At 50.9% G+C, this 15,254-nt stretch overlaps 1 protein-coding gene across 2 annotated transcripts; it reads left to right on the top strand.

Moving 5' to 3' along the window:
* Positions 1-3,457: 3,457 nt before the first annotated feature.
* Positions 3,458-10,541, top strand: LOC149340195 (uncharacterized). 2 transcript variants are annotated; one of them, XM_089548969.1, is made up of 9 exons: positions 3,458-3,589; positions 3,649-7,552; positions 9,041-9,188; positions 9,266-9,329; positions 9,680-9,770; positions 9,838-9,900; positions 9,960-10,055; positions 10,300-10,440; positions 10,500-10,541. In XM_089548969.1, the coding sequence occupies exons 2-8, from the start codon at positions 7,037-7,039 to the stop codon at positions 10,309-10,311; spliced, it is 990 nt and encodes a 329-aa protein (XP_089405095.1). In that variant the 5' UTR covers positions 3,458-3,589; positions 3,649-7,036; the 3' UTR covers positions 10,312-10,440; positions 10,500-10,541. The 2 variants fall into 2 exon arrangements, with proteins under 2 accessions (XP_089405095.1, XP_089405096.1); XM_089548970.1 differs by having other exon boundaries at positions 9,707-9,770.
* Positions 10,542-15,254: the final 4,713 nt, after the last annotated feature.

The following is a 15,254-nucleotide window of genomic DNA, read 5'->3' on the forward strand; positions in this document are numbered from 1 at the left end:
CACACGCACTCTTTGGCGTATCTGTTCGGCCACATTTTATGATACATGGCTCTGCTTGGGTAGGTGTCTGTTTGTAGTCGTCTGAGCGTGGTGGCCTGCTCTCTGTTGAGGATATCCGCCGGAGCCGAGTACTTCTTGCGCGCTCCCAACAACGCCTTCATTGCTTACCCGTAAGATTCTGGCGTGCTGAAGGGTTCGACCGGCAAACCCGCCCTCCGGTTCGTGAACCCCCGGACAATGGTGTCTGCCATGAGATTCCCTCAACCCCAGTGTCAGGGACCCAAATGATGGTGTGTTGAATGTTTGTGTTGTTTGATCCATGTCTGTGTTGTTTTTGTTCGAAATGGATCCTCACGGCTTTTCGGCCGATCCTTCCATCTCTGTATGCCCTCGCTGCAGCCTGAGAATCCTCAGTCCCTGCCGATTGGCTTCAGTCAGGGCTAGAGCTATGGCGATCTCTTCCGCTGCTTGTGTTGTCCTTGTGCGCACTGATGCACCAGTAATTATCTTCCCATTAGCGTTTACTACTGCTACCGCCCTAGCATTTTCCTTCGTTCTGTACTTTGACGCGCCAACATACAGAACCATCTGTTTCTTCTTTAGGAACCTGTCCAACTCCAATGATCTCGCTGCCCGTCTTCCTTCGTGGCTCTTCGGGTGCATGTTTCTGGGCACTGGTTTAACCAAGAAAGTGCTCCTAATTTGGCTGTCAATGTCTGTCTTTTCTTCGCCCTCGCCGTCTGCTGGGTATCCTAGCTTTAGCAGTAGTGCGCGGCCAGCGGCTGTTCTTCTAAGTCTTTCCAGTTGAAATCTGAGCATGGTTTCGCTGTGCTCCTCATAGGTGCCGTACACCCCCATGTTCATCAGCTTTTCTGTCGAGGCGCAGGTCATGACGACTAAGGCTTGCTTATACGCCTTTCTGATGCATGTTTCCATTTTGTTCTTTTCCAATTTATTAGGTTGTAGGTACGGAAGCGCGTACGTCATCCTCGGTATGATGAGCGCAGAAGCGATCCGTAACGCATCTCGCTCCTTCACCCCTTTTCTCTTGTTCGTAATCCGGCTTAACGTCCTGCATATGTTTCGTGGAGTGTTCCAAGAGCTGGATGGTATGGCCCCGTTTGCCTTTCTCCTGCAGCCACATTCCCAAGATGCGAAGCTTATTTGTCCTTCTTACGGGTTGTCCATCTATCTCTAATTATATCGTCCCCCTGTCCTCTTTGTTTTTGTGAAGTCTAATAACTTCAGATTTTTCTGGGGAGGACTGCATCCCGCTAAATAAAGCAAATTGATCGATTTCATCTGCCACTCTTTGCAGTATTTCTTGCTTGTTTCCCGTCGATACTTTTGTCGTCCACACTGTTATGTCGTCCGCATAAATTGAATGTTCTACATCTTTGATGTTTTTCAGTCTCCTAGTTAATCCGGTCATTGAAATGTTAAAGAGCAAAGGTGAGATGATGGATCCTTGTGGTGTCCCTCTGTTTGGCGTCGTCTTCTTTTCTGACCTAATGTTGTTGATGCCGATCGTTAATGTTCTGTTAGACAGGAAGGCCTTTACGTATGCGGAGATCCTCTCCTCACAGTTTGTTGTCGAGAGTTCTGCGAGAATCGCGTTGTGGCTGATGTTGTCAAAGGCCCCCTTGAGGTCTACAGCCAAGACTACGCCTTCTCAAGTTCCCGATATTTGTTTTAGTACCATGTCTCTTAACTGGAGCATCACGTCTTGCGTGGAGAGCCCCGTTCTGAACCCGAACATGGCATCCGGAAACAGACCGTTGTCCTCCATGTAGTTGCTCAGTCTAGTCTTGACCACTTTCTCGTATAGTTTACCAAGGCATGAAGTTAGTGATATGGGCCTAAGGTTCTCTAAACTGGGTGTTTTCCCTGATTTCGGTATCACGATAATCTCAGCGTGTTTCCACTCTGCCGGGACCGTGCCCCTTCCCAGTGCTCGTTGATTAGTCCAGTCAGGCTTTCGATTTGGTCATCACTGAGGTTTCTGATCATTGCATTTGTTACTTGATCTTTTCCCGGTGTTGCGTTCCTCGTGAATGACCTGGCAGCCGCGTATACCTCGTATTCTTTGATCGGTTCATACAGCTTCGAGTTCCTTGTCCCTGAATATACCATGGTGCTGGGTGGCACCTGCGTGCTTCCGATATACCTGGACCAAAGAAAATCTGTAATCTGGGCGTCCGTTCCCTGAAAATTGTGCGTGATACGTTCTATCGTTTTGCTGTTTTTTCTCTTTGATTTTGGATTTTGTCGGCTCTATGAGGTGCCTGAGCAGCACCCATGTTTTAGCGCTACCCAAGTTGCCGTTTAGTTCATTGCAAATTTGGTGCCAATTATCTCTAAGTAAGTTTGCGGTGTGGTCTTCTATCTCCTTACTGATTTGAGCTATTCTTAGTCTCAATTTCCTGTTATGTTTTTGTTTCTTACATCTTTTCCTCAGCCCTCTACGAGCCTTCCAAAGATGTAGCAATCGTGTATCCGCACGTGGAAATTCATCGGCAACCTCTAGCTCCGTAGTACTGTCTCTGTGGACCTCCCGTAGAGGTTTGGTCCACTTTTCGATGTCCGTTATCGCAGTTCTTCCGGCTTCATCCTTCAACTGTTCTCGGAATTTTTTACAATCTGATTTTTGTCTTTCTCTGGATTGTGCTGAACCTTGTAAGTCTTAATTTGGGTTTGGATTACGTAGTACCGCCGGAGACTTCTGACTGTGTACAACTTCCATGCTTCTTTTTATCGTTCACCGCAGATCTCTCTTCTGCCTCGACATTATCCGTCGACTTCGGCTGCCCCGTGTTCCGTGCGGTCAACGACTCTTCAAGCCATCTTCCGAGGACAATGCTCAACAGCAGCGCATCGTGCACGATATTGCAAGTGCCGCAGCGTGTGTGTCAGACGTACGTTCGCGCCCGTAGTGAGCGCCAGAATTCTATATGCATGCATCCGTGTTACAGCTCTGTTTTTAATTTCGCAGATTCGCGGACTTTGGCTCTCCCTTTCTCCACACGACACTTGGTATCAGTTCCAACGCTCCAAGAGTAAGTTCCCGAATTCTATATGCTTTTTCCTTTTACAGCTCTGTTTTTTTATCACAGATGCGTGGACTATCGCTTTACCATACTCCACACGGCACTTGGACCTGTTAGTACGCTGCCACTCGGCTTCTCTTTGCACCTCTATGTTTCGATGGTGAGTATGCCAGGTCCATGCTTCTGTTTCTTTGCTACCAGCAGCCTGTCTTTTTAGATTTATGTGCATTTTGCAGTCCAGGACCCTCGAGCGAGAAGGCTATAAAGAATTTCTTGAGCAGCGCATTTTCCTATTCCTTCCATGCTCCCTGCCTCTTCCGCTTACAGTACCCATGCAGGGATGCTGTTTGTGCCCATTGGACGCTCTTACAGTGTGCATGCCCTCCATGCTTTCCCTGCAGGTTCCCCTTTAGTATCCACAAAATCGAGCTCACATCGGCTGTCCCATGCTGTCAGCACGCAGGACTCCGAGGTGCCATACCATTGTCGTGCAGGGAACCCCCATTCTGCTGCTGCGGTCACAAACGCTGAATGTGTGTGCAGTAAGTGCCCGCATCTTTTATACGCTTGCATCTGGTACAGTTGCATTTTTATCTCGCAGATGCGGACTGCGGTTCTGCCGTGTACTCTACAGGCCGGGCATACACAGTGCACTCGTCCCGGACTACGTGTGATCCCGCCATGATGTCCAGTATGCTGCCAGATTGTTTAGTCGCCATGGAGTCTCTTTGCTAAAGCTCCCAGCATATGGGTTGATGCTAGTGATGGCTGGCTGACAGGCTGAGTTGATTAGGACAGCGGGGTGGCCGTCCGAGGCTGGAAATCTTTGTATTGAGGCAATCTGGGCTGGAGGCTTCCAGTAGGCTATCATGAACGTTAGACCCTGCTTCCCGGTGGCCTGCTGTGCCCCTTATTGAGTTCTCTTTCGGCGCATAACACTATCACCTATATGGACTTTGTAGGACCTGTGAAAACTCCTCCGCCACACACGGCCAGTGTCCCCTCTGCCATACCAGGTGACCGGACCTGGGCAGCCGTCTCCTTCATGGCGCAGCTATGCTTGGGAAGTGCCTTAACCACCGCTGCAGTGGCATATTATTCCAGGCAACACAGGCGTTTCTCGGACACTCATGACTGCCTTCGCAGTGCTTGCATCTCTGCTGTGATGACTTCATGTTCTTGCGCTTTTCCTTCTCTGCGCCTTTGAACTGGTGACGGTGGCGATTGCCATTCATTTGCCGCTTTGTGATATTATGCACCAGGCATTCTGACGAACTTTTCAAGAATCAGCAACGTGCTTGTCTTGACTGGCCATTGTTGCATTCATTCGTGCCTTGCCAACATCAATGCAGCCATTCCATATGCACCGTCTCCTCGGTTTCTTGATCGGACCTGACGCCGCAAACTTCTTTGCAATCCCATTCATGTCTGCACCACTGTCAACTTTGAATATCACTATTCTTCCGTTGACATGCAAGGTTGTGAACGAGTTTGCGTTGCTCGATGCTTCGGACGGCTTTCCACTCTGTTGCAAAGTGATTTTACTTATACCACATTGTATTCCAGGTAATGCAGGCATTTCTCGGACGCTCATGACTGCCTTCGCAGTGCTTGAGTCTCTGCAATGATCACTTTGTATTCTTGTGCTTTTCCATCTCTGCGCCTTTGAACTGGTGACGGCAGCCATTGCCTTTCATTTGCCGCCTTGTAGAATCGTTCACCAGTCATTCTGAAGAACATTTCAAGAATCAGCAACATGCTTGTCTCGATTGGCTACTGTTGGATTCATTCATGCCTTGCCAAGTCAGATATCAATGCAGGCGTTCCGTATGCACTGGCTCATCGTTGCCTCTATCAGACCTGACGACGCAAACTGCTTTGTAATCACATTCATGGCTGCACCACTGTCCACTATGAATTTCACATTTTTTCCACTGTCATACAAGGTTGTGAATGAGTTTGCTGTGCTCGACGGTTCGTACGGCCTTGTACACTGATGCAAAATGTTTCCACTGAGACCATGTTGTATTCCATAAAATAGTCATTTCTCAGCGGCTCAGCACTGCCTTCTCAGTGCTTGCGTCTCTGCAGTGATCCCTTCAGGTTCTTGCGCTTTTCCTTCTCTGCGACTTTGAACTGGTGACGGCGATGACTGCCTTTCACTTGACACTTTGTGGAATTATATACCAGTCATTCTGATGAACATTTTAAGAATCAGCAACATGCCTTTCTCGATTAGCCACTGTTGCATTCATTTGTGCCTTGCCAAGTGAGACGTCAATGCAACCGTTCCATATGCACCCGCTTATCTTCACCTCGATCAGGCCTTACGCTGCGAACTTAATCACATTCATGGCTGCATCACTGTCAACTATGAATTTCACATTTTTTTTCATTGACATACAAGGGTGTGAATAAGTTTGCTGTGCTCGACTGTTTGTACGGTCTTGTACACTGATGCAAAATGTTTCCACTGAGACCATGTGGTATTCCATGCAATACAGGCATTTCTCAGCGGCTCAACACTGCCTTCTCAGTGCTTGCGTCTCTGCAATGATCCCTTCACGTTCTTGAGCTTTTCCTTCTCTGCGACTTTGAACTAATGACGGCGATGATTGCCTTTCACTTGACACTTTGTGGAATTATGCACCAGTCATTCTGATGAACATTTCAAGAATCAGCAACATGCCTTTCTAGATTAGCCACTGTTGCATTCATTTGTGCCTTGCCAAGTGAGACGTCAATGCAACCGTTCCATATGCACGGACTTATCTTCACCTCGATCAGACCTGACGCCGCAAACTTCTTCGTAATCACATTCACGGCTGCACCATTGTCTGCTTTGGATTTCATTTTCATTGTGAACGAGTTTGATTTGCTCGACACTTCTTACGGCTTTTCAAACTGTTGCAAAATCATTCCACTGATACCACATTGTATTCCATGCAATACAGGCGTTTCTCGCACGATCGATCAGGACTGCCTTCGCAGTGCTTGCGTCTCTGCAATGATCACTTGATACTCCTGCGCTTTTCCTTCTCTGCGCCTTTGAATTAGTGACGACGGCGATTGCCTTTCATTCGCCGCTTTGTGGAATTATGCACCAGGCATTCTGATGAACTTTTCAAGAATCAGCAACTTGCTTGTCTCGAGTGACCGTTGTTCCTTTAATTCGTGCCTTGCCAGATGAAACACCAATGCAGCCGTTCCATATGCACCAGCTCATCGTTGCTTTGATCAGACCTTACATCGCATAGTTCTTTGGAATCACATTCACGGCCGGCCCGGTGTCAGCTTTGGATTTCATTTGCATTGTGAACGAGTTTGCTTTGATCGACGCTTCGTACGGCTTTGCACACTGCTGCATAATCGTTCAATTGTTACCTTGTTGTATTCCAGGCTATACAGGTGTTTCTCGCACCATCGATCATGGCCGCCTTCGCAGTGGTTGCATCTCTGCAATGATCACTTCATGTTCTTTCGCTTTTCCTTCTCTGAGCTTTTGACCTGGTGACGGTGATGAGTGATTTTCACTTCGCACTATGTGGAATGATGCACCAGGCACTCTGACACACTTTTCAAGAATCAGTGACATGCTTGTCTCTAGTGGCCATTTTTGCGTTCAGTCATGCCTTGCAACGTGGGACATCAATGCAGCCGACCCATATGCGCCAGCTTGTCGTTGCCTTGATCAGACCTGACGTTGCAAAACTTCTTTGGATTCACATTTACGGCTGAAGCATTGTCTGCTTTAGATTTCATTTTCATTGTGAACGAGCTTGAACGAGGAAATTAAAGACAATGCTGTGCACAAGCATAATCCAACGGCCCTACACGCAATCGGAATTGGTGAGACTCGATCAGTCCTCATTGCCTTCGAAAGGCACAAAGTACCCAATTACGTGAGATGCAGTAAGCTGCTCACGGAGTGCACGTTGCACAGAAAACAAATTGACGTATGCTATGCGTGCGGAAGAGCGGGCCACAGAATGGACGTCTGCCCGGATGCTTTGAACACGATCTGCCGAGGGTGCGGAATCTCCAACTCCGCCAAAGACCACGGATGTCTCCCGAAGTGTGGCCATTGCGGAGGCAAACGCCTGACCGCGGACAAGGCCTGCAAAGCCCGCTTCAAGACGCCCTACGTCGTCCGCCGGCGGCGCTTTGAACGGACCGCGGACAAGGCCTGCAAAGCCCGCTTCAAGACGCCCTACGTCGTCCGCCGGTGGCGCTTTGAACGGCGCCGAGTGGAGGAAGAAGACACCGAGAGAAGGAACCGTGACAAGAGAGGTCCTGCAGGCGGACCCCGCCGTAGCGCCTGCAAACAGCGGGGCCGGTCACACGAGCCAGGCCGCAGCAGCAACGACAGTGGCGGCGGGAACGGCCGCCAGAGTCGCTCCCGATCGAAGAGACCATACTGGGGCAGCAACCGGCGCTCGCACTTCCGGCCCAGTTCGAGGTCCTGGAGCGAGTCAACCGCACGCCGAGGGATCGCCGAGAAAAAGGTGGGCTGGCCGAACGGGTCTCCCGTCGCTCGAACCAGTGACACCGAATTCCCACCCCTCACAGCCTCCCATCCCCTTAACTCACAAGCGAATCCGCAAAACGACAGTAGCGAAGTGATAGAGGTGAAGAGGATCATAGATGGCCAAAGGGCTCAGATACAGGAGCAGAACGCCCAAATACGGGCGCTTAAACGCTGGCGAGTAACTGCAGCTCGGCAAATGCAGGACCCCAAAACAAATTCACGGCGGCAAACAACGCCGCACGCTTGCGCTGGGTGCCGCGGAGGGACTCCCCTCGCCCCGCCTAGGGCAGCCGGCGGGAGAGGCTGGGGCACGCAACGTGCATCAAATAAGAGGCGATGGACGCCGAAGAGAGCCCCGCAAGCGAAAGGGAAGTCGGACAGTCGGATTTATTTGGGAACACAGAGTGGCGTTACTAAGATGTCCAATTCCGAAACGCTGTTCTCCATGTGCGTGCCCCACGTGCAGACATCTGCGCGAACGTAGTGTGCAAACGCTATAGTAGCGAAAAAGCAACAGCATGCGAAGCCAATAAGATTTCTTTTCCGAAATGCCATTGAAAAACCTCTTAAATAGTTTCAGCAACATTTTTTGAAAATATATTTCTCTTTAAAAGTGCGCCTGTTAAGCACGAATATTAGTTTCGGTGGTGTGCAATACTTGGCCAATAGGAGAGCAAGTCACCTCTCATTTTGGGCAAACTTTGCATTTACATGCTTTTCTGCTTGTTTGTTGCAATTCATAGGCGGAATATTAAATGTTAGGGCATTCTTGATTACCGAACAGCGTTTATTTTTGCATTATTTTTTGTCCAAAAGTTGTAGTTCTGCAGGCGGTAGCTCACCGGCCCATGATGCTTTGAGCACCCATGGTGGCTTAAGTGGTCTTGAGGGACCTCCATGCAAACTAGGGACCTCCATGCAAACTTCCATAAACCGGGCGCCAGCTTTCTTTCTAGGTAATAGTAAGACTCTGTCTTGAGTAGACTGACCCTGTCTGTCCATTACATCTGAAGTGAGTCGTAACTAGTCATTACTAGTCATTAACCAGTCATGACTAGTTGGCCATTAACTAACTAGTCATGGGCCATGACTAATTAGTCGGGCTTTCGTCGTCCTCGCTATTCCCAGGGCACTAGATAACTACGTAAATAAATAAATTATTCATGACTAGCCAATCCAAATTGTCCCATAGCCGCCTCGTGTGTGTCTACAGCCATAGAGCTAATATACCAACTTCTACAGCCGTCGTCTAGTTGGTGGCAACGCTTTCGCCTCCCGCACTTAAGATCGTCAAAGTGCCCCCCGATTTTTGTTTATGCCTGTTGTCGCTTTTTTTCTGTCATTTTTGCTTTGTGCGCTGCTTTGACTGTTCCTAATTAAGCAACTACACCAAGTCGCCACTCTAAATCGTCGGAAACTTCTGACTGTGTACAACTTCCATGCTTCTTTTCATCGTTCACCGCAGATCTCCCTTCTGCCTCGACATTATCCGTCGACTTCGGCTGCACCGTGTTCCGTGCGGTCAACGACACTGCAAGCCATCTTCCGAGGGCAAAGCTTAACAGCAGCGCATCGTGCACGATATTGCAAGTGCCGCAGGGTGTTTGTCAGACGTACGTTCGCGCCCACAGTGAGCGCCAGAATTCTACATGTATGCACCCGTGTTACAGCTCTGTTTTTAATTTCGCAGATACGCGGACTTTGGCTGTGCCTTTCTCCACACGACACTTGGTATCAGTTCCAACGCTCCAAGAGTAAGCTCCCGAATTCTATACGCTTGCGCCCCTGTTACAGCTGTTCATGCGCGTGCATTCTGTGGCTGTTTGCGGAGCTTGTCCACACGATTACGTCCGAACGAATGGGTTTATGCGAAAAAGAATGGTACGATCGGATAGAGCATCCAAAAATCTCGAGAAATCGGGGGGTTGAGGTGGGTTAGTTAATTAATTAGAGGCAAAAATGTCCAAAAAGTGGGCGGGGCTGGAGCAAAAGTGACGATACATTTGAAAACGCCGGAAGTGTGAGCGGTAACGAGCGGCGCCAAATTTGAAAACTAAGCGTGGTGCGAAGTTTGAACTCATGCTTACGCATTTCTCCAGTGCAGGTGCCACAGTGATTTTTATTTTCACAGATGCGCGGACATCAGTTCTGCCTTTCTCCACACGGCACTTGGTATCGTTCAGACGCTTGCAAGAGTAAGCTCCCGAATTCTATATGCTTGCAATGCTTGAACCCTTGTTACAGCTGTTTTTATTTTCGCAGATGCGTGAACTTTTCCTCTACCGTAGTCCACACGGCCCTTGTACATGTACGGATGCTTCAAGAGTAAGCTCCCGAATTCTGTATGCTTTTTCCTTTGTTACAGCTCTGCTTTTTTATCGCAGATGCGTCGACTATCGCTTTACCATACTCCACACGGCACTTGGACCTGTCAGTACGCTGCCACTCGGGTTCTCTTTGCACATCTATATGTTTCGATGGTGAGTATGCCAGGTCCATGCTTCTGTTTCTTCGCTACCAGTCTTTTTAGATTTATGTGCATTTTGCAGCCCAGGACCCCCGAGCATAATAGCGAGAAGGCAGTAAAGAATTTCTTGAGCAGTGCATTTTCCTATTCCTTCCATGCTCCCTGCCTCTTCCGCTTACAGTACCCATGCAGGGGTGCTGTTTGTGCCCATTGGACGCTTTTACAGTGCGTACATGCCCTCCATGCTGTCCCTGTAGGTTCCCTTTTAGTGTCCACAAGATCGAGCTCACATCGGCTGTCCCATGCTGTCAGCACGGAGGACTCCGAGGTGCCATACCACTGTCGTGCAAGGAACCTCCATTCTGCTGCTGCTGTCACAAACGCTGAATGTCAGTGCAGTAAGTGCCCACATCTTTTATACGCTTGCATCTGTTACAGTTGCATTTTTATATCGCAGATGCGGACCTCGGTTCTGCCGTATACTCTACAGGCCACTTCATTGTGCACGGTCGAGCATACTGTCGTGTCCGGTCGCTGTGTTGAATGCAGCGAAAGACGCACACGGTACTTTAAGACTTCGCTTATTTAAAGCCGATGAGGGTGCGACCAGCGTCGACCGAGGCAGGAGCCGAACTGGCCGCCCGAAGAAAGGAGGGAGCGGAGAAGCGTCCACGGGAGGGAGTGGCTTCCCAAAACAGGAGGAGGATGCGGGGGCGCACCATGGGGGGGCATCTGGCGACAGCGTGCGACGAAGGGCAAGTGGTCGTTAGGAGGAGGATGCGAGTGGTCGTTAGGAGGAGTGCGGGGGCGCACACACAAAAGCAATAAGGGGACACAACACTTCCTTCCCCCTTAGAAAGTTGCCTGGTATCGTGCAGGGGGTCGGCGCTCACGCGTGGAGGCGCGCTGGCTTTGTGCGCTCGGGGGAGAAACACTTGTAGGCTGGCTGTTGTTCGCTGTGTCTCCTAGGTCTGTCCTGGGCGAAGTCTCTTCTTCCGGGAAGAGGTGCCAGGCTATGTGGGAAGATGGTGCACGTGTTCTCTCCGCTGGCGGACAGCTCTCAGACGGCGTCGTAAATCTACGCAGCTGGTTGAGATGTCGGCGTGCTACTGTGCCATGTATGTTGACGAGCCAAGAGCGCAGGCCTATGCGTCTGACAATTGTAGCTTCCTCCCAGCGTGGCTTTTTCAGAAACTGTCGGGCGAGGACGCGCTGTTCCTCATTAAGCGTGCCGCAGCGCGGAATTGCTTTTTCTTCCCGGAACGTCTCTGCCTTTGGCTCGGGGAGGATGGCTGTGAGCTGGGTTCGCATTTCACGCTCGAACATCATTTTCGAGGGGGTCTCGCCTGTTGTGCTCTGAACCGTCGTGTGCTGCTTGAAGAGAAAGCGCGCAAGGCGGCGCTGCAGCGAGCCTGTCTGATCTCTTTCAAGGGCGCGTTTTAGCTCGGCTACGTAGCGCTCGGCTTGTCCGTTTGTCGCTGGGTGGTAGGGGGCCGATGTAACTGATGAGATCCCGTTGTCGCGATAAAACTTGAGGATCTCCGCAGACACAAACGGTGTTCCGTTGTCCGACACTACCTTGCGCGGCAGGCCGAACGTTGCAAATAGTGATCGGAGGTTGTCAATGACTGCTGCCGAAGTCGTCTGTCCCATTTGCCTTATCTCAAGCCACTTTGTGTAGGCATCTACGACCACAAGGAAAGTGCAGCCCTCAATTGGTCCTGCAAAATCAATGTGCAGTGTGTGCCATGGTGTGTCTGGCTTTTCCCATTCTGGGACAGGAGCTTTCGGCGGGGCGCTCCGGCTGCTCTGGCAAGGCTTGCATTCTCGCACCACTGTTTCGATGTCGTTGTCAATGCCAGGCCACCACATGTAGCTTCTGGCACACTTTTTCATTGCAACGATGCCCCGATGTCCGGCGTGGATGAGAGACATAGCTTGTGCGCGTAGTTCTCTCGGCATCACAACTCGGGACCCAAATATGATGCAGCCGCGATGGGTGCTCAACTCTGTAGCTCGCCTGCGGTAAGCGTCGAAGTTGTCCCCTTTGAGTTTATGCACGTTGCCTTGTTGAACAGCTGTGTAAACTAGCCGGAGAGCTGCGCACTTCTGCGTAGATGCTGCAACTGTGCCTGCTGTAAGCGGAGGTTCTGGCAGTGCTTCGAACATCAGAACGTCTCCTGGTGGAAATGGTTCGTCAACAGTTGCGTCTAGTGGCAGACGGCTTAGCGCATCGGCGTTTTGATGTTTACTCCCATTGCGGTAGACCAGAGCGTAGTCGTACGCTGAGAGTTTGATGCACCAACGTGTCATTCGCGGAGACAAAGTTGGTGACATAGGCCTTTGTGGTCCCAGAATGCCCAATAGCGGTCGGTGATCGGTTATAAAGGTCACCTTCCGGCCGGCAATGTACTGGTGAAAATGTGTCGCCGCGTAGACGATGGCTAGCCCTTCTTTGTCAAGTTGCGCGTAGTTGCGTTCTGCTTGCGACAACGTACGTGAGGCGAAGGCGATGGGAGCTTCCCTTCCTTGCTCGTCAGTTTGCGATAGAACCGCGCCGACTCCGTACGGTGATGCGTCGCAAGCCAAAAGCAGAGGCTTCCTTTCGTCGTAGTGGCGGAGGACTGTACATCTTCGAATCAGGTCTTTCAGGGCATCGAATGACCGCTGATGGCGTGGCGACCATGTCCATGTCACATCTTTCCGAAGGAGTTGGTATAAGTCGTTGGCCACGGTAGCTCTTTGTTCCAAGAACCGGTCGTAGAACGTCAAGAGTCCGAGAAAAGCCTGTAGCTCCTGCTTGTTTTTTGGAGCTCGTGCTTCTGTGATCGCTCGCACTTTGTCCTCGGTAGGGTGAATGCCTTCCGCATTAATTCGGTGTCCCAGAAATTGCACCTCTGGCACCGCAAAACAGCACTTCGATTTGCTTATGCACAAATTAGCGTTTGCTAGCCTTTCGAGAACGAGCTCTAGGCGCACTGCATGCTCTTCAGTGGAAGTGCCACTGATGATGACATCGTCAAGGTAGACACAAACTCCTGGGATGCCCTGAAGCACTGTCTCCATGAATTTTTGAAATATGGCCGGGGCTGCAGCTACGCCAAAAGGCAGTCGCTTGACTTTGTACAAGCCTTTCAGTGTGTTAATTGCCAATAATTCAGCAGTTGACTCGCTCACCTTCAGCTGCTGATACGCCTGGGTGAGGTCCAATGTGCTGAAGACTCTTGCGCCACGCAGTACACTGAATACTTCTTCAGGTGTCGGTAGCGGGTAAGAGGACGCTTTAGTCGCAAGATTGACGGTGCTCCGGTAGTCTCCGCAGAGGCGTATGGTTCCGTTCTTCTTGCGAACTACGACAAGTGGTGTGGCCCATTCTGAATGCTGCGTCGGCTCGATGACACCTTGCTGCTCCAGTTTGTCCAACTCTTTTTCAACTGAAGCTCGGAGAGCAAACGGCACCGGCCTGGCCTTCAGAAATTTGGGTTGCGCGTTGTCCAACAACTCCAGTGTGACCGGGGGCCCTTCGTTTCCTGGAATCTCTTCCGAGAATACTCTTTCGTATTTCTCTTGCAGTTGCTCAACCATGTTCTGGCTCGGCGTCTGGTGTATGCCGCATATCATCACGCCTAGTGGAGAAAACCAGTTTCTCCCTAGAAGGCTTGATCCTGTGCCCTTCACAACAAGCAGAGGTAGCGTATGGGTCTGGCCGTTGTAGTTAACCTGCACGTTGGCAGAGCCCAATAGTGGCAGATTCTGTCCTGACCACGTTCGCAGGTGCGTGTCGTCTTGTTGCAGGGCGGGTGCGTCAGATGGCCATGAAGTTCGGAACGTGTCCTCACTGATCAGAGTACAGGCTGCGCCGGAGTCCACCTCGAACTTAATCAGCTGGTGATGTACGCTTACTTCTGTAAAAATCTTCGGTCGCGTGCCGAGATTCATGGTGTTCAGGTCGTACAACACAGATGGTGTTGCTGATGTTGTTCCATGGAGATCAGATAGCGGCGTATTCTCTGAGGCATTGACGCTGTGATTAGGCTGGGAAGGTGACTTTATCTTGGCAAGTCTCCGTTTCGTAATGCATGCTCTTTCGATATGCCCTCGCTTGTGGCAAAAATTACACGTGGCTGACTGGAATCGACATCCCTGGGGGTTGTGTTGGTCGTCACACCGCCAGCAGCGTTGTGCCTTTTTGACCGATTTTACAACAACAGAAGGCTTGCGCACCTGGTTGCTTGTCTGGTGTACCGGCTCGGTGTTCCGGCGAATCCCTCTCTGCTGGTGACCGGCGCTCTCCGCTCGAACGGCGATGTCGTAAGCTTTGCTGAATGTGAGGTCCTTCTCAGCGAACAGGCGCTGCTGCAGTGACTCGTCACTCAGTCCGCACACAAATCTGTCGCGTAACATCACGTCCAAGGGAAGCATGGTGGTGTTAGCAGAAGAAGCTGCGTCTCCCTCCTGCCCGGTAGCTGTTGTCGACAGCGTTCCAAAATTGCAGTCGGCAGCGAGCTTCTTGAGCGCGGCTACGTAGGCGCTCACAGTTTCTCCTCCCAGTTGATCTCGTCGTTGGAAGCGAGCCCGGCTGTAGACCTCGGATGGCCTTGGGTCGTAGTGCTTTTGCAGCGCTTTTACGATGTCGTCGTAAGACACTGCCGCTGGTGTGCTTGGCTGAATAAGGGCGCAGACAGTATCGTAGGTCTGCTCCCCGCACAGCGTCAGCAGGTTGGCCCTCTTCAAGGCTGGGTCTGTGATGTTGTTAGCTTCAAAGTAGAACTGAAGGCGTCCAACCCACGATGACCACGATGAGCCGTTGAACTCTGGTATCTGATTGGGAAACCCTCGCGTAGCCATGGCTTGTCAATAGCGTTGCGTAGCGCGGGTCGAATCCACTTTCTCGTCGCCACTGTCGTGTCCGGTCGCTGTGTTGAATGCAGCGAAAGACGCACACGGTACTTTAAGACTTCGTTTATTTAAAGCCGATGAGGGTGCGACCAGCGTCGACCGAGGCAGGAGCCGAACTGGCCGCCCGAAGAAAGGAGGGAGCGGAGAAGCGTCCACGGGAGGGAGTGGCTTCCCAAAACAGGAGGAGGATGCGGGGGCGCACCATGGGGGGGCATCTGGCGACAGCGTGCGACGAAGGGCAAGTGGTCGTTAGGAGGAGGATGCGAGTGGTCGTTAGGAGGAGTGCGGGGGCGCACACACAAAAGCAATAAGG

Source organism: Amblyomma mixtum, chromosome 6, assembly GCF_055824585.1.
Source record: "Amblyomma mixtum isolate Tamu chromosome 6, ASM5582458v1, whole genome shotgun sequence".
In the NCBI taxonomy this organism is placed as follows: Eukaryota; Metazoa; Arthropoda; class Arachnida; order Ixodida; family Ixodidae; genus Amblyomma; species Amblyomma mixtum.

Excerpts from the sequence above, each read along its gene's own strand:
- LOC149340195 (XM_089548969.1), top strand. The coding sequence starts at position 7,037 with ATGGACGTCTGCCCGGATGCTTTGAACACGATCTGCCGAGGGTGCGGA. Across the intron at positions 7,553-9,040 it reads GAGGGATCGCCGAGAAAAAG|ATCTCCCTTCTGCCTCGACA; the intron begins GTGGGCTGGCCG and ends CGTTCACCGCAG. Across the intron at positions 9,330-9,679 it reads TCAGTTCCAACGCTCCAAGA|GTGCCACAGTGATTTTTATT; the intron begins GTAAGCTCCCGA and ends TCTCCAGTGCAG.